The sequence below is a fragment of the Dipodomys ordii genome, unplaced genomic scaffold (genome assembly GCF_000151885.1).
Source record: "Dipodomys ordii isolate 6190 unplaced genomic scaffold, Dord_2.0 Scaffold55, whole genome shotgun sequence".
Taxonomy (NCBI): domain Eukaryota; kingdom Metazoa; phylum Chordata; class Mammalia; order Rodentia; family Heteromyidae; genus Dipodomys; species Dipodomys ordii.
In genome coordinates, this window is record NW_012267271.1 from 6,948,999 (window position 1) to 6,971,695 (window position 22,697).

General features: G+C 56.3%; 1 protein-coding gene across 2 annotated transcripts in view; it reads right to left on the reverse strand.

Annotated features, from left to right (window-relative positions):
- Window positions 1-22,697, reverse strand: part of Rapgef1 (Rap guanine nucleotide exchange factor (GEF) 1) — a 95,827-nt gene that overhangs the window by 17,198 nt on the left and 55,932 nt on the right. Inside the window, exons 6-12 of one of the 2 annotated variants that reach the window (XM_013021418.1) lie at window positions 16,333-16,421; window positions 15,623-15,775; window positions 15,106-15,226; window positions 14,685-14,868; window positions 12,726-13,196; window positions 10,021-10,223; window positions 7,868-8,026 (exon numbers count right to left, since the gene is read on the reverse strand). In XM_013021418.1, the coding sequence (XP_012876872.1) occupies window positions 7,868-8,026; window positions 10,021-10,223; window positions 12,726-13,196; window positions 14,685-14,868; window positions 15,106-15,226; window positions 15,623-15,775; window positions 16,333-16,421 (1,380 nt within the window). The remainder of the gene's footprint in view (window positions 1-7,867; window positions 8,027-10,020; window positions 10,224-12,725; window positions 13,197-14,684; window positions 14,869-15,105; window positions 15,227-15,622; window positions 15,776-16,332; window positions 16,422-22,697) is intronic. The other variant, XM_013021419.1, reaches the window with a different exon arrangement.

A 22,697-nucleotide genomic window follows, 5' to 3' on the forward strand; every position in this document is an offset into this window, starting at 1 on the left:
ATTATTAATTAAAATGCCTAGAGCATTGCCTGACCCACAGCAGCCTATCAAATGAGAGTGAGCAGCAAGTAGAGGGAAGCCTGACCTACCACCAAGGAGGTCCCTCCTCCCCTTCTGCCCTTCCTAGTCAGCCCTCCTAGCCAACACTGGCAGGCCAGCTATGCAGTCATGCTGGGACACAGCCAGGCTCACACAGTACCTTCAGAAGCAGGGGAGACGCAGGGGAGGCCCTCCAATCACCACAAAGCCCTCGAGTTCTCCTGATGCCAGGCACCTGGCACCTGGGGTTCTGGGGACCTCTCTGTTCAACAAGTCTCTGTCCCTTCCAATTCTCTGGAGAGACACCTCCCGCCCTTCAGGACACGCCCTTGGACAGGAGAAGGGCAGTGCCGGCCCACCCCAGCCTGGAGTCTATTTTAGGATGTGGCTGGTGCCTGGCTTTGCTTCTGTTGAGCCGTGTACTCGGTGCACAGGAATTTTTATTTATAGCCAGAGTTAAGACTGTTTGAGCTGAGGGTTCTAAAACAGACAGGAGAGATTTCTGCAAGAGACCTGGAGGTGCAAATAAGTGGGCAGTCAGGAGATGGGTGCCCAGCCCCCAATGCCAGCCAGGACTGCTCGAGGCCCAGGACAGGGCCGAGGGTTCTGCTGCCCCCTCGTGTGGTAATGAAGGAACCCGGGGAGGCCACAGCAACTCAGCTGGCGAGAGTTGGGGTGAGGTGAGGGCTGTCACCCTTGGATTGTTCCAGAACACTGCACCTGCAATCAATCCTACAGCTCTGCAGGAGATGGCCTACCGTTGGTTCAGGGTCTCCTGAGCAGGGCCAGGAGTGCGGGAGCAGTGCCCCGGCCGAGTGCCAGGACAGGCAGAGGGAAGGACGACAAGCCAGCTCCCCCGGGTCTGCAGAGGAGCGGGTGCAGACGCAGTGGGGTGGGGAGATGGCCCCTGTGGGCTGGCGGGAGCAAGCAGCCTGGCAGGGAGCAGACAGTACTTCTGGAGACACCTCGTGTTCATGCGGACACTGGCATGAAGAACAGGGGGCAGGCCCTCTGCCGCCTTGGAAGAAAGAAGGAAAGCAGATCTCCCGGTGGAACTCAGCCACTGCACCGGCTCCAACGGCCAGGAGGACCTGGCCTCGAGTCTCTCAGCAGGCGAGGGCCTGCTGTCTGCGCTCCCAGCCCCGCCCGGCTCTCAGTGCTGGGGGTGGCAGGGACAGAGCGTGGGTACTGCATGGCTCCAGCTCACACGGGTGGCTCAGACCCCTGTGGTTTGGGATGCGCTTAGCAGAACAGGTAAGCCTCGGAACAGCTGCTTTTGGGTTCGAATCTCTACCTCCCTTTGGTGAGAAAGCTCAGTGCAGAGAAGCTGCTTCGGGGGCTTTTCCTCATGGGGCCTCAGCAGGTGCCCCCATCAGCACAGGCAGTGATGCAGCTGCTTGGGGGGACGCTGGCCCAACAAGGCTCTGTGGAGGTCAGCTAGGGCCATTCCTAGGACAGGGAAAGGCTCTAGAACGTTCCTCCACAATGCAAGTGGAGGGAAGAAGCCCTCTTATCCTCTCCTCTCTCCTTCCTGGTCCTCGTTTGTTGTTGTTGTTTTTTTTTGGGGGGGGGGGTCCGGTCGTGGGACCTGAACTCTGGGCCTGGGCGCTGTCCCTCAGCTCTTCAGTTCAACGCTAGCGCTCTACCACTTTAGCCACAGCACCACTTTCCGGCTTTTTTCTTTTTGCTTATGTGGTGCTGAGGAATCGAACCCAGGGCCTCATGCATGCAAGGCAAGCGCTCTACCACTGAGCCACCTTCCCAGCCCCCTATTAGTTATTTGTGAAGGCCTCTCCTGGTCCTCTGAGTTGGCCTTGGCCTTGGAGGTGCCCCCTTCCTGGGACCTCCTGTGCTAGTTTATATCATTACATTTTATGTAATGACAAAAGCCAGGCTCCAGGGCCAGGTGGCAGATCCTGAGGCCTGCGTCACAGGCGCTGCCCCCCAGGCCCCCCACAAGCTGCTTGTCTTTGCTCCTGGCAAGGAGCGCTGCTTTTGTGGGTCACCTCGTGAGGGTGCGGAGAGCACTCCCTTCACCAAGAAAGGCAGCACAAGCATCAGTACGGAACCTCACACATACCCTCTTTGTTCAAACCAACTCCCAGTGTCAGTGTTTATTTTAAAAACCATAAAAAAAAAAAAAAAAAGAAAGCAAGCAAGCTGGAAGTGGCACCGTGGCTGGAGTGCAGAGTGCCAGCCTGGAGCCAAAGAAGCTCTGGGACAGCGCCCGGCCCAAGGTCACCAAAACAAAACAAAATTTGAAAATTGTAAAAACCAAGGAGGTTAGAGCACAAAGACTGCTGGGGAGAATTCTCCTGTGACCTCCCAGGGCCTTCTGTGGGGCATTATGGATGCCTGAGACACCTCCCCCTCACTCTCTCCTTCCCCTTCCCCTCCATCTCACACTAGCACGGCTCTCACACCTCTAAGCCTCTCTGCATCTCAGGATGCTGTGCACTCACCAAGTGCTGCCCTGAACACACCGGCTCTTAGGAAGATCTAGTACAGTATAGGAAAGGGCCGGCACTTGCTCTAGCAGTCCCCCAGATTGACTTTCAGGCAGCATGGTGGGGCTACCACACTGACTTCTACAACTCTCGTTAAAGAGCCTGTTGCACGGTAGTGATGCGAGAGTGGGAAGGACAACCATGCCCCAGGAGCCAGGTCTCTACTTATCTGCAACTAGAAAGTTCATGAACACCAACCTATTGTTGTCACTGTTATTTATTTGTTGGTACCAGAGTTTGAATCCAAGGTCTCGTGGTTGCTCAGCTTACTTACTTGTGTGATTGGTACCCTACCCACTTGAGCCACACCAGCCATTTTTGGCTGGTTATTTTGGAGACAGGATCTAGCAAACTTCTGCCCAGGCTGGCTTTGAACTGTGATCCTCCAGGCCTTGGCCTCCTCAGTGTGAGCCCAGCACCTGGCCTCACTGTAGGCAGCCCCCGGCCACTGTGAAGCAGCCAGAGCCACCTTCCAAGATGCAGTGTGCACGTGCTTGCTTTTTCCCATCCTCCAACCTCTGGGCAAAACAAGTAAGCCGAGTGTATTTTTCCAGCAGAAGTTTGGATTCTGACCCTGCCTCTAAGCTTAAGACTGAACAAAAGGCTCAGCTTCTTCAGTTTTCCCCAGCTTTCAACCAGGGAAGACACATGACCAGAGTTGTAAGGAAGGGCTTGGGTCAGGGACAGGAGTGTGGTGTGACGGAAGGCCATTTGCACGGGAGAGGGAGCCGCTCTTGGGAGATCAGCTCTGGTGGTGTCCCGGCTCGCCTCCTACGGGCTTGGCTGGCCCAGCCCCTCCCTTGCTCTGAGTGAGGAGACACAAGGAGCAGAGCTGGTCTGGAAGTCTGTCCTGCTAGGAAGTGGTGACAAGGCGGGGAGCAGAGTCTGGACACACAGGAGGACGGAGGGGAGGGCTGCAGGTCTACTGCTGTCACGCGCACAGAGAGCGGCTCCAGCCCCAGCCTCTTGTTATCTCGAGACATGAAACACTCCACCCAATGTTTTAACACACACGATTACACCGATGCCCCTTTTGTGAAATGTTGGGGTGCTGTGGGGGAGGGGAGGAAGTGCAGCATGTGGGGCGAGGAGTCCATGCGGGAGGGTAGTGAGCTTGTGGGCAGCAGGTAGCAGTAGCCAGCCAGGGTCTCAGTAGACAATGTGCATGTCGGCTCTGGTGTCCCGAGGCCAGGGGCTCTCCAGCCTGCCTCTGGGGGTGTGGAGCAAGCAAGGCTGTGGTGGGGTAGGAGGTGGGAGACATCCGAAGGCAAAAAGCTTTGAATGTTCAACAGGACCCGAGGACCGTGTGGATGCTGGACACGGCACACAGGGGCTTGGGGGGGGGGCGTGTTGCGTGTGGAGGGGTGACAGGATGACACGTGGTGGCTGGGTGAACAGTGAAACAGAGCAGGTAACAGGCTGGGAGAAAGGACAGAGCGCACGGCCATTCATCCTGCGCTGACTGCCTGGAGTGTGCAGGGCCCTGAGGACTCACTCCAGACCCACAGAGGCCCTGGGAGTCCAGCCTGGGCTTATAGACTGTGCTGTGCTGCCCAGCTCCCAAGAATGGGGAGAGGCTGGGACTCGGAGTTCAAACTCATCTGAACCTTGAAATGTAGGCGCTCTTCTGGGTAAGAGGAACAGGGCAACAGGCTGGAGAGGCCACAGAGGCTTCCCACCCTCCCGGGGACCCAGGAAAGCCAGGTAGACCTGGGAGGCAGTGCCCTGGGAGGGAGGCGGTTCTGAGAAATGCCGAGTCCAGTCCCTGGGCCCCTGGGCTCGGGCCACACTCAGCAGCCGCTGTGACGTAGCTCCGCTCAGGACGGGGAGCCAGCAAACACGGGCGAGTGTGGGAAGGAACCAGTGAAGGCAAGGGCAGCGGGGACCTACTTTCCCATCAGGTGTGGGCCCGTCTCCACCTCCCCATTCCAGGCCAGTCCCCTTTCCTGTTGTACTTCTGGTGTCTCTTTCTTCTCATCTCCCCCTTCCTGGTGGGGTTCTACCCCTACCTGTGTGCCTGTGGCACTTGCAGTGGCTGTGGGGTGAATTCTTAGGGGTGGTCCGTGGCAGGCTGGGGCCGGGAGAGAGCAAGCACGCGTGCTGGGGCTGCTTCACAGTGAGGGGCAAGGCATGGGGGCCGAGAATTGCGCAAGGCCTTCTAGGAAGAGCACGTGTGCCAACGCACAGAATCCCCGGTCCAAGCTCTCAGGAAAGTGATGCCGCCCTAATCACACCACGGCTCTGGGATGACACACACTTTGTTTTCTTACCCCTAAGATTGTTTTTTAAAACATGGCTGCTATTACTGGCCAAAAATGGGATCTCAAAATGGGATCTGCTGGGGGGGAAGGGGGGGGAGGAGAAGGGTTGGGATTGGGGGGGAGGGGGGAGGCTGGGAAGGGATGTGAAGGGTAAACCAAAGGAGGAGGCTGCAATGCTTGGTAAGAAATGTACGCATTATCCTGCCCATGTAATTGTAACCCCTCTGTACAGTATGTTCACAAATAAAAATAAATAAATAAATTAAATTAAAAAAATGGGATCTGCTGGCAGTATTGGTTACCCAGAGTTATTCTGCAAGCCAAGATGGCAAAGGAACCTAAGAAGAGATTTCTAGCATCCTGGCAGGTCTCCTGGTGGTGGTAGCACCCATGACTTTCCACCAGAGACAGAGGCACGAGAACAGTCTGGGATGGAGGGGTGAGATTCCTAACGTTGGCTCATCGGCGCCTGGAGTGCACTAGCCGCCTGTGAACCAGACTACTGCCCGTGTGAACCAAACCTCAAACTCTAAAGACGCGCTTGGCGAGAGCCCCACGCAGGACGTGGCTAGGACATGGCTGCAGCATGAGGTGTGGAGGGACAGGAGAAGGTGGGCAGTCCCGCAGGTGGGGCCACCGTGAGGACGTGCCAGGTTGCTCAAGGGTAGCAGAGCTAGAACGCTGCATCAGGAGCATTCTGGGTGGAGGAATGACCGGCACCACCGCAGAAGGCTCCGGCAGCACAGGGCTGGTGGGGGATGGTAAGGCTACCCCTTGTCTAGCAGACCACGCCAGGCCCACAGTCAGGAGTGACCGGCCACCCACAGGGCCTCTGTGAAGGCTATCCCGACTCTGGCCAGCCTTCCTGACCCCTGGTGCCCATCGCTCCCCTAGCACCTGTCCTTAATGAGCTGCTTTCAACACCCTCGAGGACACAGGTCAGGTTCACATCTCCCAGACCAATGCCCACGGCAGGAAAGAAACACAGAGCAAGGCTGCTCCCAAGTTAGCAGTATCTGCTAGCACTGTGGACACCATGGGTGGCGTGAGGAGCGTATATGACCGCCCATCCCGTGACCTGCTCTCAGGCTCAGGATGGAGCCTGAAGCCGCTAAGCTCAGTCTTCAAATGTGCATGCGGGTGGAGTGCAGGGGCCTAAGAAGGTGGGGGAGGGCAAGCTACTGTTCTAGCCTTTTTTTTTTTTTTTTTGGTCCATCGTGGGGCCTGAACTCTGGGCCTGGGTGCTGTCTCTCAGCTCTTCAGCTCAAGGCTAGTGCTCTACCACTTGAGCCACAGCGCCACTGCCAGCTTTTTCTGCTTATGGAACTGAGGAATCGATCCCAGGGCTTCATACATACTAGGCCAGCACTCTACCACTGAGCCACCTTCCCAGCCTTGGAAAGTCTTTGACTGGCTTTCCCCGCCCTCTGCTTCCCAGAAACCAACTGACCTTCAAGCCACGGCTCAAGCTCCGCCCCCTGGGCTACCCTCCCTCAGCCCTTGGGTGAGCCCACACTTCTTTCCATCCACTGAATTAGAAGCCCCGCAGGTGGGGCTCAGACAGGGGGTGTCCCAGGACTAAGCTCATCCCTGGGACTCTGGGAAGAGTCAAAGATTACCGACCCAGTGCCCACTTTAGTTTATGTTGTCCAGTGCCAGTTAACTCCTCTACCAACGTCATCAATAGATCTTGGAGAAGTTACGGGTCGCTATGCCAAGAACCACTTGACATATCCAGCCTGGCCTGATGGCCCAGACCCAGGGACACAGGGCAAAGAGACTCAGGAACGAAGGGCAGCTCTGATCATAATCCAAAGCCCCAAGTCTGGGCTCATTTTAGACCCTACCAGAGACCCCAGGAAAGATGTCGGTGTTACTCTAGCACACAGACATCCTCTGCTCCAAACATCAGGCCGTGACACGCAGCTCTGAGGCTCTGTCCTTAACAAAGCCCAGTGGCACCTTCTTCAGATGACCTCACTACAGGCAGCCGTCTTGGCCTTGGGCACTGGATTGCACTAGACAAAATCAAACCAGGAACCTGGGTAGGTTCTAGAGTCATCCAGTCCAAGCCTGTCACTTAGGAGCAGGGGTGGTGGTGGTGCAAACAGACTGAGCCACCCGCCCCACTTGAGTAAAGAATGAGAAGCAGCGGAAGTCAGGACACCAAGAGCATGCTTTCTAAGCTTGCCTCACGCGCATCCTCCCGTCTCACGCAAAGCAGGTACAATCCCAGGGGAGAGACCCAAAGGCCACGCGGATTTCCAGGGGACAGAACTGGCTCTGCTCCCTGGGCCTGGGAGACTTCAGAAGGCATGTAGAGAGAACGGTGGCGGTCTCGGCTCACAAAGCCGCGCCTCCTCCTGGCCAGCAGAGAGCTGCCCACAGGCTGGCCTGTGCTGGGTGCCAGCAGCACTTCCTGTGAGGAGCAGGGTCTCCATCTGGGCAGCCCTGGGCCTTCACTCAGGGGCTGCCACGGAGTGAGGTGTCAGGCGCCTGGCATGCTTCCATGTGCTCTCCTGGAGCCCTGCCAACTACCAAGAGAATGAGCCCAGGCCGGCCTGATGGCGGTGGCAGACACATCAGCCCAACCGCCCCGGCTAAGGTCTAGAGATGTCAGCCTTGGCCCGAAGAGCACAAGCGTCTTTCCAGGGCGGCCATCCTGTCCTAAGCCAAGATCAGTGGTGACTGTTTTAGTTGTGGGGCGGTCGGTTCCGTGGTGGAAGCTGACTGACGTGATCTGCAGGCTGTCCCGCACTGGGGACGCAGCACTGGCTGCTGGCCTAGCCTCCCACGTGAGGACTCCCTCCTCATCACAGCGCTTGAGCGCGCAGACAGCTCTGCCCTTCAAGCCAGCATGCCACACGTGGCCACCCACGTCCCCTACCCCCCTGGGCAACCTCAGTGTGTGAGGCCCAGAGAGCCCACAGCTCCTCCCCTTCCCTGTGGCCACGCAGGGTCTGCATGAGCATGGAGCAGTGGGACCCCACGTTGGGAGGCCCCACGGCAGAGGGTGGAGTGTTCTCATGTTTCCAGGTGGAGCGGCGGGGAGCGACTCACCGAGGGCACGGGCAAGCTGCCGTGCCGGCTGAGAAAGGAGTTAGACACGGACACACTGAGGCCCTGAGTGGCACTGCCGTCCTCGGGGGTGAAGGCCACTTTAGTTTGCTGGACACAGTAGGAGACAGAAGAGAAGGAAGAAGCAGCAAAGGAGGCCTGCTGGGCAGAGAGAGGGTGAGGAGAAGGCAGGGAGAGGGAGAAAGCAGAGAACAGTCAGCGTGATGGCCAGAGGCCGAAGAGGCTCCTACCTAATTCTGTTCAGGGACGGTCTAGAGAGGGACAGCTGCGTGGCTCCTTTTGGACGTAGAAACACCTGCCAAGGGGGCCTGAGGGAGTGGACGTTCCCCTCCCCCACGAGAGCGCTGAGTGAGCCGCAGGCAGATGGCAATCTGGGAAGGCCTGCGCCCGGGAAGGAACAGCTGCGTCACTGTCCCTGACTCCGCGGGGCTCACACTTGGGGAGCAGCCTGCTGGGTGGGGATCGGGCCTGCCAATGGCCACCTGTTGGTCCTGGGCACTCTCTAAAGACCTCAGCATTCAGGACTGCCTTGGGTAGTGTGCGGCAAACTCTGGCTGCTCTCGTGTGGAGCTGCGATTCAGTGAAATGGCTCAAAAGCAGTTGGACTCCTGTTTGCACTGTACACAGGCTGACAAGTGTGAGCAAGTATCACCAGCATTTTCATGTGATTTGAGGGCCTGTCACGTTTGGCCTGGGCCTGGGCCTGGGCTGGAGCTAGGCTTGGTTCCCAGGTCTCTGACTAGCTGCGGCCTGGGTTTATTGTACCAGGAGCTGTGGTGAGGGCCATGTGCTGGCTGGGCAGGCCTCTGCCAGACGGCCTTGTGCCAGCTTGTAGTGTGGTACAGAAGGCCAGGACACTCCCGGGGATGGGTCTGGGACCACGAGCTCATGGGGGATCTGTCCCCAAATACTCAGAGCCGAGACTCAGTACATGCGAGGTGTCCCTATACCTCGTAAGCTCTCAGTGAGATTTCCACCGACATCTCAGGGGAGGGCCATAGAGAGGCCTTGTGTTCCCACACTGAAGACACATTGGTGGGCTATTTTCTGAGACCCCGAATGCAGCTCATCTGGGAGCCCAGTCCCAGCTCAGTCCCTCATTTCTAGACAAGGCTGCCTCTGTCCTAGCCAGCTGTACTTTTGGGGAGGAGCAACATAGCCCGTTGGGTCAGCCAGGACCTACTGAGGGTAGATGGTTTGGAATTCCCAGGACCAGACGGAGCCCGGGGCTGTCTGTCCCCTAGTGGGCAGCTGCCTTCCACAATGTCAGAGTAGCACCTTCGTGTCTGCCTACAAAATGATGGGAGAATGGCCTAGCTGGCCACATCAGGCCCTCTCATTAGAGAGTTACAAGCCTGGCTAGCACTTAAAATGATATGTGCAGTTCTGAAAGGGCCGAGACCTCTCTTTGGGAGTGTGTGGCTGCACGTGTCCTGGGTCCCCAGCCTGGTGAGAGCCCACCAGGTCTGCGAAGGCAGCAGATCAAGGATGGACGCATCCATCCATACACTGGTTTGCCAGCCGGTGAGTGCCTGGGTAGTGCCCCAAGCAGGACAGGCCTGCCATCAGCCTGCGCCTCGCTTCCCTCCCCACACAGAGCTGTGTTCGTGGAGAACGGGGGTGGGGAGGTCTGTCTGCTGCACCCACAGTGCCATCTAGAGTGGTTCTGTTCAGTGGAGCTCATTCTCATGGCCCATCCCTGCCCAGGGCTGGCGTGCCAGTCACTCCCTACAGGCAGGCCCATCACAGAATCCAGTCCACAGACGGCCAGCCACAGACTATATACCCCGCACTTTGATTGAGTCCCTCTTTCTGTGGGATTTACGTTGGAGCCAAAGAAGAAAGAAAAAAAAAGTGTAAGAGCTGGTCAGCAGAGAAAGCAAACGTTCTGAGCACAAGCCTGTCCCAGCTGTGTGGGCTGCTCTGGAACTCTCTGGGGAGGGGACAGGCTGCCAGCACACATCCCCAGAGGAGGTGAAGGTGCCCACGAGGGACGCAGTGCCATCCACACCCAAGCCCTGCACTGTGCCAAGGACCGAGAGGACTAGCCCCGCCGCTGTGGGGAAGGCCTTAGCTACCGATGCCAGTCAGGAATGCTGGTTTGGAAGGCCACGTGCCAGGAAGGGGCTGCTTACCAGCTGCCGCTGCTTGGGGGGGAGGGCGGGTGGCGGGGCCAGCTCCTGGGCAGCGTCTCCGGCACCAAAGGAGTCGCTGAAGCCGTAGACCTCCATGAGCATCTTGTTCTTCTGCTGGTAGATGTGCTCGCTCTGCGGCGTCTGGTAGAACACGGACGGCTGCGGCTCAGAGTAGTCCTCCAGCAGCTGCATGTAGGCCAGCACTGTGGGACAGAGGGTGGCCTGGTGATCTCTCATAGGAGTACAGCGCGGGGCCTCCACGTGCCCCGTGTCTGCGTGTGCACACTGTGGAGGGGCCAGGCAGAGCTCCGAGTCTCAGGGCAGCACGCTAGGCCGGCTATCCTGCCAGGGTGGACATTTGCCACGCCAGTGCCCTCCTGTGCCCCGTGGGTGCTAGGCAGTGATGGTGGTCAGGAGAGGCTCATCCACGGTAGCAGGCTCCCCCTTTGCTGGGGGGATTCACCGCAGGAGGCTTCCTGTGCAGGGGGTGAGCAGCTACGGGACATTTCTGTACTTTTCCATTTCATGTTGCTGTGAATCTAAAACTGCCCTGAAAATAGTGCATTTAAAGCACACTTCACACCTGTAATCCTAGCTAACCCACAGGCTGAGATCTCGGGATTGAAGTTCAAAGCCAGTGTAGGCTACAGAAAGTCTGCAAGACTCTTACCTCCAATTCACCACCAGAAAACTAGCAGTAGAGCTGTGGCTCAAGTAGGAGAGAGCTAGCCTCGAGCAGAAAAGCCTAGGGACAACACCCAGACCCTGAGTTCAAGTCCCATTACTGAAAAATGAACAAGAAACAAAAGCGAGTACACAGGGCATCTTGCTCCCTGCCTGAAAACCCTGGGAGGTTCTAACCATGCTAGGCAGCACCATTTTGGGGGACTCTGGTAGCTGGGCACATCCTCAACTCTCACTCTTCCTAGCCCTTGGGCTCAGCGCTGGCTACACTACCTTACAGGTTTCCAGAACATACTCCTGATGCTCCTGCTAACTGTGCCTGGGGTCGCATGTGCAGCCCCTCCCCACCAGTGTTTCTTCTCAGTCCCCCTCCCCGCACGGAGCCTAGGCTTATTCACCCAGTGTTTTCTGAGCGCTAGTTGGAGTAAGAGAGTGCAAGCGCTGGCAGTCTGGGTCCCCGGCTGTGAGGGCTTCATGCTCTCCTGGGACAACAGGAAGCGGAGCCGTGCATGGGGTAGCAGAAAGAGGAGACATGGGGAAAAAGGTAAGGTGGACACGGATGCCACTGTAGACCACGGGAAGACTGCAGAAAGACTGGAGAGGAACCTCCACACTGAACCTGCAGGCTGCACAAAGGTGGAGGCCAGGAGAGGGCAGGTATCGCGCACAGCGGGCAGGAAGGTGGAGGGGGCCTGGCAGGGCTGTGCCGGCAGGCAGGGCAGTGGGCTTGTTCTGACATGGCAGTCACTGCAGGCGCCACTGAGTGTGCCCGGGACTGGAGCCCTGAGTGACTCTGGGTTGTGGGGCTGTTCGGGTGAGGGGCTGTGGTTCAGACTGTGTTCACCTAAGGGCTCTGGAAGGGCTCCACACTGGGTCACGGGTGTGCCATCAACGTTTGAAACTCTACACATGGTGCACACGCCCCTGCCAGCAGCCCTAGCATGGTGCCAGGGAACCACCAGGGACGCAGTGATGCAGGGTGCAGGCCGGACCCGGGGCCCCCCACCAGTGAGGGGCAGTGCAGGGACAGTGCAAGGGCGAGACAGGAAGGGCTCCGTCAGACACATCCGCCCTGCCATCATCCATACAGATGGCTGAGGAACCGCGTCTCCGTGGAGCCGACTGTCATAACCCAGCCCCGGGGCAGGCCAGCGCCTCGCCTGGGCAGGGGGGCAGAAAACAACAGCAGGGCAGCCCCACCTGGGAGGTGACAGGGCAGAGAACAAAGAGCTCCGCTGTCACACGGGGTGATCTCATCCTCGCGGGGCCTCTCCACACGGCAGGTGCAGAGCCCTCGGCCTCACGTGGGTGTGGGTGCCAGGGGAGCACTTTGTGCCTGACTATGGGGCTAGCTGGCTGCGCAGCCCGGAGGCTCAGAGTCTGCACGGCGGCCCTTCCTCTAACACCCAGCAACACGCAGTAACATGCAGGCTGCACGCGGCTCTGATGCTGTCCACAGCTGGCATCCTGGTACCTGTGTCCTTGCTCTCTGTGCACTGAGAGGCTCCTGGCCAGGGATGACCCCTCTGCACATATAGGGGAGCAGGGCTGGGGCGGGGGTCCCCGGACACCTGCTTCAGCAACTCACAAGGGAACTAATGCACTGATAGCTGGGAAGGAAGGGGACCCTGGGTTTGGAAGCAAAGGACCTGTGGTAGAAGCAGGGATGAAGAGATCCTTCCCCACAGCGCCCCTGCGGGGGGAGCTGGAATTCAAGCCCGTGTTGCAGGGAACCGGAAGTCCAGGTCTAGCTTGTGGGTGTTCTCTGCTGGGATCACAGTGGCGATGTGTGGTTAAGTTCTACTTACATTCAAATACCTGCCTCCATTCACACACAGGCTGCCGCAGCGCCGTGTGGGAGGACACGCATTCCCTCACCACCCTGCAGTCCACACGGTCCCCCAGCCGTCATCTAAGGAGGAGGCTCTCAGCTCTGGGGGGCTGGGGCTTGGAGGACCTGCAGCCTCACCCTGCCTGAGAGGACGGGGGTCGCGCTCCGCGAGCTCTCGGCGAACGCTTACTGTTTTTGTTTTTCTTCTCTGGTAGAGGCGGTGGCTTCTCGGGGTCACCTGCTGATTCTGGAGCAGTGAAGCCTGCGGGCTGGAAGGGGAGGACAGCGGCGAAGGGCGGGTAGGGGCCGGGCGGGCCGGGGGTCTGGCTCTGCAGGTCATCCTCGGAGAGGTTGTCGTACTGCGAGGGGTGCCGCTCGTAGGGCGTCCTGCTGCCGGAGCCGTCCGGGCCCTGCGAGGCGGCGCTGCGGCGCTTCTTCTCAGGAAGGGCGGGTGGGGTGTCCATCTGCTGCCCTGGGGCCAAGGGCACCTCAGGCTGGGGACAGCCGCCCAGGGGCAGCTGGAAAGGGTGGCCAAGAAACGGAGATCCCGACTCCCCCAGGGACTCTGGCAGCGGGCTAAGGTGACAGGCTGCTTGCTGAGGCATCTGGTCCGCGTCGGAGAGGTCTTGCTGGAGGAATTCGTAGTCAGGATCATAGTGATCTGGAAGGCGACAGCGGAGTGTGTTACTTAGGGCCCGGGACAACGGCCGCCCCTTCTTGCTCACCCCAACCTGGCTCTCAGAGGGAGGTAAGACCGGCTTTACTTATCAGTCTTCACTCTAAGAACAGGAATCAAACAGACCGGATGCGGCTGTGGCTAGACTGCTCTGGAGCCTTCCTATGCATAGGCCCGCCTTTCACTTGTATACAAGGGCTGGAGATGGAGCCAGGGTGGTGAACACACGGCGCAAGCATCTCGGCTCTGAGCCTCATCCCCAGCCCTTTCCTGTATTAAAAAAAGTTCTTCCTAAAGAAACCCCAAACTGGACTGGGAAGGTAGCTCAGTGGTAGAGCGCTTGCCTTGCATGCCTGAGGCCCTGGGTTCGATTCCTCAGCACCACATAAGCAAAAAGAAAAAAGCCTGAAGTGGCGCTGTGGCTCAAGTGGTAGAGTGCTAGCCTTGAGCTGAAGAGCTGAGGGACAGCGCCCAGGCCCAGAGTTCAGGCCCCACGACCGGACCCCCCCCCAAAAAAAAGAAACCCCAAACAGCAACAAATAAACGAATAGTCATGAAATTAAAAATCCCAGAATCTGTTATCTCTGTTCACATCTTCAGGTATTTTCCTAAGTTTCCCCACAGCACCCATGGGATTTCTTTTCTTCTTTTTGTCAGTCATGGGGCTTGAACTCGGGGCTTGGGCGCTGTCCCTGAGCTTTTTCACTCAAGGCTAGTGCTTTACCACTTAGAGCCCCAGCACCGCTTCTGGTTCTCTGGGTGTTAACTGGAGCTAAGAATCTCAAAGACTTTCCTGCCTGGGCTGGCTTTGAAGTGCAATCCATAAGGATCTCAGCCTCCTGAGTAGCTAGGATTACAGATGTGAGCCGTGGTGCCAGCAAGATTTCTTTTCTTTAACCTAATTTAAGGCCATGTAAATGGTCTCCTCCACTCATCATCATAACCGATATTTAGCTATGGATTACCACCCCAGGACGCGTCTGATCCCCATTTGCGAGCTGGCAGCGTTCCCAGATGGCCGCCCCAATGCCTCTGTGCCTGGCCTCCCTGCTGAGAAGCCTCGCACACATCTGTGAGTGCTCTCAGCACGCTTCCCAGAAGGGAAACAGCAAGCTCACAGGGCACAAACAGCCTAGTGCTCCCGGGCCCATGACAAACTGCCCTGTGACCTCGATGGGTCCACGTAGCCAAGGCCAGCCCTGACCACCAACGGCAGCAGACCAATCCTCTGTCACCTCTGTCCAATGCTGGCAGGTGCCCGGCTCCTCTCGGAGGGGCAGGCTGCCCACAGGGACAGGAATCACTTGAGCAGCTATCCGAAGGCTCCTTGGAAGCAGACCTTACCCTCAATCTGCAGAAGAGGAAACTGAGGCTCCCACCGGCTGGGGTCACCCAGCCAGTGCCTGACGCCCAGCTGGGACTCAGGCAGGCCAGATCTGCTGGGCAGGGAGGGAGGCGGCTGCCACGGCTCACCTAGCGTTTCACAGCTTGTGTTCCGGGAGCCCTGCCCGCTGTCCCTGTCCAGGGAGGAGAGCTGCTCGTCCGATCGGCTGAGCTTGCCTGTGCTGCTGCAGGGGGACAGGCGGGGCGACTCGCCGCCACACGACCGGCTGCCTCCGGACAGGCGCCTCTGTGCGTAACAGTCCACGTCGAAATCCTCGGAGAAGAAGAGGACAAGCTCAGCGCCTCTGGGGCAGGGCGGCAGAGGGCAGGGGGCAGGGGGCAGTGGGTGGATGGCAGGTGCGACAGGACCAGCGAGAGGCTGTCCCGGAGCCTGGACGGAAGCCGCACAGGGCTGGAGTGTGCGGACGCGGGGGGCCCTGGGAGACGGCTGCAGCCGCCAACCCCCGGCCTGAGCCCTTCCCCCCCCCGGCTTCTGAGGGTGCTGCAGTACCTGTCTGTTGATTCCCACAGGCAAGCTGGAGCCGCTGGTGGCCCGGCTCATGGGGGCCACCACGGCCACTCGGGTAGGGGATGGAGCCGACTGTCTTTTCTTAGGTGGCAATGCTGGGGGACTGAAAGAGACAGAACATCCTGGCAAACCAAACACTGCAAATAGGGACACTTTAGAACCACTGTAGGCAGAATGTGGGTGACTATTACTACGACTCCCCACCTGCGATTCTCATTCTTGACTTCCCATCTACTCCCCTCCTGCCAAAATAATATCTATATCTATAATGTCAAGCATGAAAACTAGCAAGACCCCTTTTTTCCCTTTTATAGTAAATGATACCAAGTTTCACTTTAGTGACACTTAGAGCATGTGCAAGGGCCCTGGGGCAGAGCATCTAAGGAAGCAGGGCCTGAGTACCCAGCATGTGCCCCAGTTACGCCCCCTTCCTTGTGCTCATTCTACCATCTTATCCCCACATCATGTACAAGTAGCGAAGGCCCTGGGAGAGGGTTACCTATTATCAACCACCCGGATGCCAGGCAAGGGGGGCTTAGGGGGCGCGGCCTCTTCGTCGGCTGAGTCTGGGAGTAGCTCTGTGGAGGTCGATGCACTTGTTGCCTTGTTTAGAATCTCCATTTCTCGGTCTGTCAAGGGGAGTTCGGGCTGACTGGAGAGACAGCAAGAACTTGGTTATAGAAGGCTCAGAGCATGAGTGGGCCGGGGAGGGGGAGAGAAAGGGGTGTCACACAGAGCCCCAGAGTCCCCGCTGCATTTAACCACTGCAAACTACCAGAGCTTGGCCAGGCCTGTGCTGGGAACCCTAGTTTCCTCAAATGAAATCGGAAGGCTTGACTAGAGGTTCTCCAGGTGTGCTAAATGCTCCAAGTTCACATTTTCTCTTTCTACCAGGAGCTGAGAGCAGGAAGTAATGCAAGGCCCCACCGCTGTCCATGCGGCCCTCAGATAATTCTCTTGACAAAGGTAACATCATGAACATTGATTGGGTGGTTCCCCGGAAGGTGCTCTGGGGGAGCTGCCTGGCTCAGCATCTTTGCTGCAACGCTGAACGTCACCTGAGACGTTAGGCTTGACGGGAAGCTGACGTGCAACAAGCACGCCTTCGATGACACGCGCCCTCCCAGAGCCCACCTCTGAAAAGGGGCGGCACTGCAGTCAGCGACCGTCCGCGCGGCCGCTGCGGTGGCGGGGCTGGTCAGCACTCACCTGTCAGGCTTGCCGGCTGGGGAGCTGGGCTTCACAGGGCTGGTTGGAGACGGCCGTCCCTGCTTCTCGATGGTCAGCCTGACCAGCTCCTGCGCCCCACACGGGAGAAAGGCACTGACCCCAGGCAAGCGCTCCCCTGCCCTCCACCCGCACAGCAGCTTTACATGCCATAGGTCACTGGCAACTTGCCCAAGTGACCCTGCCCTCCAAAAATGCCAGAGCCTCATGCACGACACTTCCTCTTGGGCGGAAAGTGGTAAACCCCACATTCACCTAACGGCTACCCGACTGCCAAGTCAAACTCCAGGAGAGCACATACTTGGCAGCATGGTAGTGGCAGCATTTTTAGTTTCCTAAAATTCCTTTTTTTTCTTCTGTCAGTTGTGGGGCTTGAACTCTGGGCCTGGGAGCTGTCCCTGAACTTTAATGCTCAAGGAGAGCATGTTCTACCACTTGAGCCACAGTGCCCCTTCAGGTTTTCTGGTGGTTCATTGGAGATAAGAGTCTCATGATTTTCCTATGGAGCTAGCTATGAACTGCGATCCTCAGATCTCAGCCTCCTGAGTACCTAGAATTACAGGTGTGAGGCACTGGGGCTCAACTCTCCCTTCCTTTAACAGCTTTCTAGAGCTGTAATTCACATGCTGCGTACAGTTCCATGGTTTTTGTGTCTGTAGAGTTGTACAACCACCGATGCGACCCACTGCCTCAGAAATGCTGCCCGCGCAGCCCTCTCCTCTCCCTCCCCTGGGCCCCATCTGCACAGACCTGTCTCCACCATCTTCCTTCTGGGGAGGGCACGTGTGTCCCGTCCCCCCCCCCCCCCCCCCCGCTTCCCTGGCCCCATCCCTCCCATCGCCCTCACAGGCGCGGCAGGACCGCTGTGCCCAGAGCTTTCAGGCTTCAGCACAAACAGCATTTCCTCTCTAACCCAAGGCTTTGACGTCATGAAGCGAATACAACCCACGCCATCACTGAGGCAGCTGGGGCCTCCTGAGCAAAGACTCCTTCACAAGCAGAGGCTAGACAAACGATGGGCATGCCCAGATAAAGTCCAAGGAAGAAATTCACAGCTATAAACAACGGTCACAGTCACAGAGGCTAGACAAATGATGCACATGCCCAGATAAAGTCCAAGGAAGAAATTCACAGCTATAAACAACGGTCACAGTCATAAGCTTTTCTGTGGCTTTGATGGCAGTAAGATAGAAACTTCCAGATGCATGGGAGCTGGGCAGAAGGGTCACTGTAGGCGGGAGGGTGGGGGGAGCGGAGATGGCTTTCCAGCATGCATCAAAGGCCTGAAATGTCTGTTATGAGAATTTTGCCCAAGGAAAATGTCATGAATGTGTGCAAATACTCAGCCACAAAGGATGGCCATCACAGAACAGATCAGACCGTTTGGTATAATCTAATTAAAGACAGCCCAACAGGAGACTACTGTACGGTCATCAAGAACCGAGTCACATCTGGGCATGGTAGTGCATGCCTGTAGTGCACTTGGAAGGCTGGGGTAGGAGGATTGTTGGTTTAGGCCAGTCTGCACAACACAGTGAGACAAGACACAAAATCACAGCACAGAAGGACAGGACAGGAGCCCGGTTGGCAGAGGGGAGAATCTTCAAGCATCTTGCTACCACAACACAGAAGTTTAGTAGTTAAGCAAGTCTGCTGGCTCGTGATACACAGGACAGGAGGGAGGAGGGGGAAGGGCAGCGTGCAGCCATGGCCTAGAGGCTGGGGGGCACAGCGCTCTGAAAACCCTGCTACCACACTGGGGCCAGAGCGCCAGACCCATAGGACCTGGAAGCCCTATGTTCTTCCTTTTGTGTGTTGGCTCTGGGGCTTGAACTCAAGAGTCTGGGTGCTGTCCCTGAGCTTTTTTTGCTCAAGGCTAACATTCTAGCACTTGAGCCACGACTTCACTTCTGGGCGGCTTGTGTGTGTCTGTGTTTGTGTGTGTCTGTGTCTGTGTTTTGGGCGGGGGAGGTGTTAATTGGAGATAAGGGTCTCATAGACTCCTCTCTAGCTGGCTTTGAACCGAGGTCCTCAGATCTCAGCCTCCTGAGCAGTGAGGATTACAGGCATGAGCCACTTGCCTGGCTGGAAGCCGTTTCATACTCACTCTTTCTGGGACAGTCACACTATGTAGCAAAGGCTGGCCTGGAACTTGTGCTCCTCCAGCCTCAGATGGCCAGTGCTGGGATCACGGGCGTGCACCGCCGTGCTTGGCCAGGCTTACTCTTTACAACAGGGCATCTGCAGGGGTGGGAACAAATTCCACCGATTCCTCTTTCCTGATTCTTGAGTGATTATAGGGACACTGTCATCTCTCCGGAAAGGCAGCTGTGACCTCAACCCATGAACGATGGCAAAAGAATCTGGGGAGGACAAACACGTGTGCAAGTGTGCCTCTGAATTCCAGGGTGGCCTCATGACAGTAGCACCCCCCTCTCCCGCCTGGCTGTGAGACTGGAGCGGGGCTGGGCGAGAGTAGGCGGGCAGCCCTCGAGTTCCTGCCCCAGCTTGCCAGGGGTGGGGGTGGAGTAAGGGCTCCTAGGAGCCCCGAGAAGCGGTGCTGCCGAGCCGGCTCCTGCGCCCTGCTCTCCCTGAGCCCCCTCCTCCTGGCCCTGCCTGGCAGAGGGGACAGCGCTGCCCAGGGCCGCATCTTCTGAGGAGCCAGTGGGCAGGGGTGCCTTTGCCAGGTCTGTGTGAGGAAAACAGGCCGGTGACACTTCCTAGAACCAGAGCTGCACAATGCGGCCCACTGTCTAGCTCCACAGTTACTTAACCAACCCCCCACCTCCCTCCCTCTCTTTCCATTTCTTTCTTCCTTCCTTTCTGTGCCAATTGTGGGGTTTGAACTCAGGGCCTGGGTGTTGTCCCTGAGCTTTTTTCTTCAATGCTAGTGCTCTACCACTTGAGCCACAGCTCAACTTCCAGCTTTTTTGATAGTTTATTGGAGATAAGAGTCTCATGGGCTTTCCTGCCCAGGCTGGCTTTGAACCAATATCTTTAGATCTCAGCCTCCTGAGTAGCTATTGTTATAAGTGTGAACCACTGGCACCTTGCTCCCAGTGACTTCATGGAGACAAAAAGGGACTTTCTTGCCTACATCCAAAGTGTCAGTGAGGGACAGCCACAGGGCAAGGGAGTAGTGACACGGTGCTTGGTGCACAAGGACACAAGTAGCGGGGGTGGCAGAGGGCGGCGCTGCTGTGGGAAGCCTGAGGCCCACTGAGAGGCATGCCGGGTGTGTGTGGGGGCATCATTTTGTTTTTCTCTTTCCAGTCCTGGGGTTTGAACTCAGGGCCTGGGCACTGTCCTTGAGCTTCTCTTGCTCAAGGCTAGCACTGTAGCACTTGAGCCACAGCGCCACTTCTGGCCTTTTCTGTGTATGTGGTACTGAGGAATTGAACCCAGAACTTCATGCATGTGAGGCACGCACTCCACCCCTGAGCCACCTTCCCAGCCTCTGGGCATGAATTTTTATTAAAAAAAATTTTTTTTTTGGTGGTGGGTCTTGAACTTTGTGCCTGAGCGCTGTCCTTCAGCTCTTCAGCTCAAGGCAAACACTCTACCACTTGAGTTACAGTACCACTTCCAGTTTTCTGGTGGTTAACTGAGATAAGAGTCTCATAGACTTTCCTGCCTGGGCTGGTTTTGAACTGCAATCCTCAGATCTGAGCCTCCTGAGTAGCTAGGATTATAGACGTTAGCCACTGTTGCCTGGCTCCTGGGCATGATTTTTAAGCTAATGATGTAGTTGGGGCAAGAAGCTACAATTGGAATTACCAAGACAAGAGGGACCGGGCAGGTGCTGACAGGCCCCTGGGGACTGGCGGGAGCTGTGACTTGGCACGTGTGCTCCTGCCTCAGGGGCCTCGGCCAGGATGGCGCAGACAAGCACACTCTAAACTGCAACTGGTGTATGCTGCAGGTGAGCAACCCAAACAGATCACTGAGTGACTCAGAAGATAGGCTGGGGAGGGGAACTACGGGAAGAAAGACAGACACCTGACTTTAAGCCATGCTACCGTTCTAAGGCACAACACCTGCCCCCCCAATTCTGAATGTATGTAAATATGAGTTTTTTGACTTACAAAATTATATGTCATACAATTTCTCCTCCTCTTCTCCTCTTTCTTATGTTTTCTGGTACTAGGGTTTGAACTTAAGGCTTTGTGTTTGCCAGGCAGATACTCTACCACTAAGCCACTCTTCCAGCTGTTTTTGTATGCCCAGGCTAGACTGGACTGCGATTCTCCTATTTGTGCTTCCCACCATCACTGGGGAGCCTAAACCCACCCATTCACGCAATGACTAAGGAGAGGGTAGCTTTTTTTTTTTTTTGTCAGTCATGGGGCTTGAACTCTGGGCCTGGGCTCTGTCCCTCAGCTCTTCAGCTCAAGGCAAGTGTTCTATCACTTGGGCCACAGTGCCACTTCCAGTTTTCTGGTGGTTTATTGGAGATAAGAGTCTCACAGACTTTCCTGCCTGGGCTGGCTTTGAACCTTGATCCTCAGATCTCAGCCTCCTGAGTAGCTAGGATTACAGGTGTGAGCCACCAGCGCCCGGCTAGGTGGGGTCTTTATGTTAGCACTTTCTAACCCTAAAGACCTGCAGAGCAGGCGTCAACCACAACTGCTACTGATGTCACCAAAGGAATGATTATCTGAGGACGGAGGTATGCCAGGTGGTAGAGCTCCTGCCTAGCAAGTGCTGGGCCTTGGGTTCAATCCCCAGTGCTGCCATGGTCCGAATGAAGCTCAGGTGCTACCAGAAGTCTACCTCAGCCCCTAGTTAGAGTCAAGAACCAGAGGAACATACTGAACAGCACCACATGGATCTATGACTTTTTTTTTTTTTTTTTGGTGTCAGTAGTCCTCGGGCTTGAACTCAGAGCCTAGGTGCTAGCCTTAAGGTTTTTTGTTGTTGTTGTTGGTCGTGGGGCTTGAACTCTGGGCTTGGGCGTTGTCCCTCAGCTCTTCAGCTCAAGGCAAGCATTCTACCACTTGAGCTACAGTGCCACTTTCAGTTTTCAGCTAGGATTATAGGCGTGAGCCACCGGCGCCCGGCTAAAATTTTCTATTTTTTTTTGGGGGGGGTCTGGTTGTGGGGCCTGAACTCTGGGCCTGGGTGCTGTCCCTCAGCTTTTCAGCTCAAGGCTGGAGCTCTACCACTTGAGTCACAGCGCCACTTCCAGCTTTTTTCTTATGTGGTGCTGAGGAATCGAACCCAGGGCCTCATGCATGCAAGGCAAGCGCTCTACCACTGAGCTACCTTCCCAGCCCCGCCTTAAGGTTTTGTGCTCAAGGTAGTGCTCTACCACTTGAGCCACAGCTCCATTTCTGGCTTCCTTTTCTTTGGAGATAATGAGTCTCAGGGACTTTTTGGCACAGGCTGGCCTTGAACTGTGATCTTCAGATCTCAGTCCCCTGCGTAACTAGGATTACAAGTGTGAACCACCAGTACCTAGCAGGAACAATGACTTCTATATAAAAATAAATTGCAAGGAGAAAAATAAAAGAGAGAAAAGATAACTTTAAATACCATCTAATGAATTATAGCAATGGACTTTATTTGGATCCTGCATTTAAAAACTGTCTAAAAATAGCAAACTACACCTTGCACGCCAAGTCTAGTTCAGGGTACATTTCTGTAAGGCTCCCAAGGTAAGAGGGTTTGGTTCAAAACCAACACAGATGTCTGTGGCCTAGAAACCCTAAAATATTTACTTGTGGGCCTCATCAGAACACGTGTGCCTTGTTCCAGACACAGCCACTCGAACGGCACAGACACTTGAGACGCACCTCCAGGCAATCTGGGGACTGGCTAGAAGAACAAGAAACAAGCCTGGACATGTGTGAACAAGGTCCCTTATTTGTTCCCTCTGTGGTAGTAGTAGGGTTTGAACTCAGGGCCTTGTGCTTGCTAGGCAGGTGCTCTACCACTTGGACCATGCCTCTAGCCTTTTTGGCTTTAGTTTTTTTTTTTTAATGCTTTCTGCCCCAGAAGCCTTGGACTTTGAGCCTCCTCCTTATTTTTCCCACATAGTTGGGATTATAGCAGTGGAACACTATACTCAGCCTTCCTTATTCTCCTTCTACATACTCTTTTCTGCTTTGCAAATGTTTGAAATGATTCACAATGAAAAAACTTAAAAGGAGTAAGAGATAGCTTACTTGAAATGTCAGAGACCGCTGGCAGCCCCACAGTATTTGTTCTTCCTAACAGATTTTTAGCTAGGCATATGACCAAGCTGCAAGGCCTTCTAAGAAGACACCTCAAGGGAGAAGCAGGGTTCTGAGCTATCTGAAATGTAGCCATGATAGCTAGAGAGGAGGTAGCTTCTCCCCCCCCCC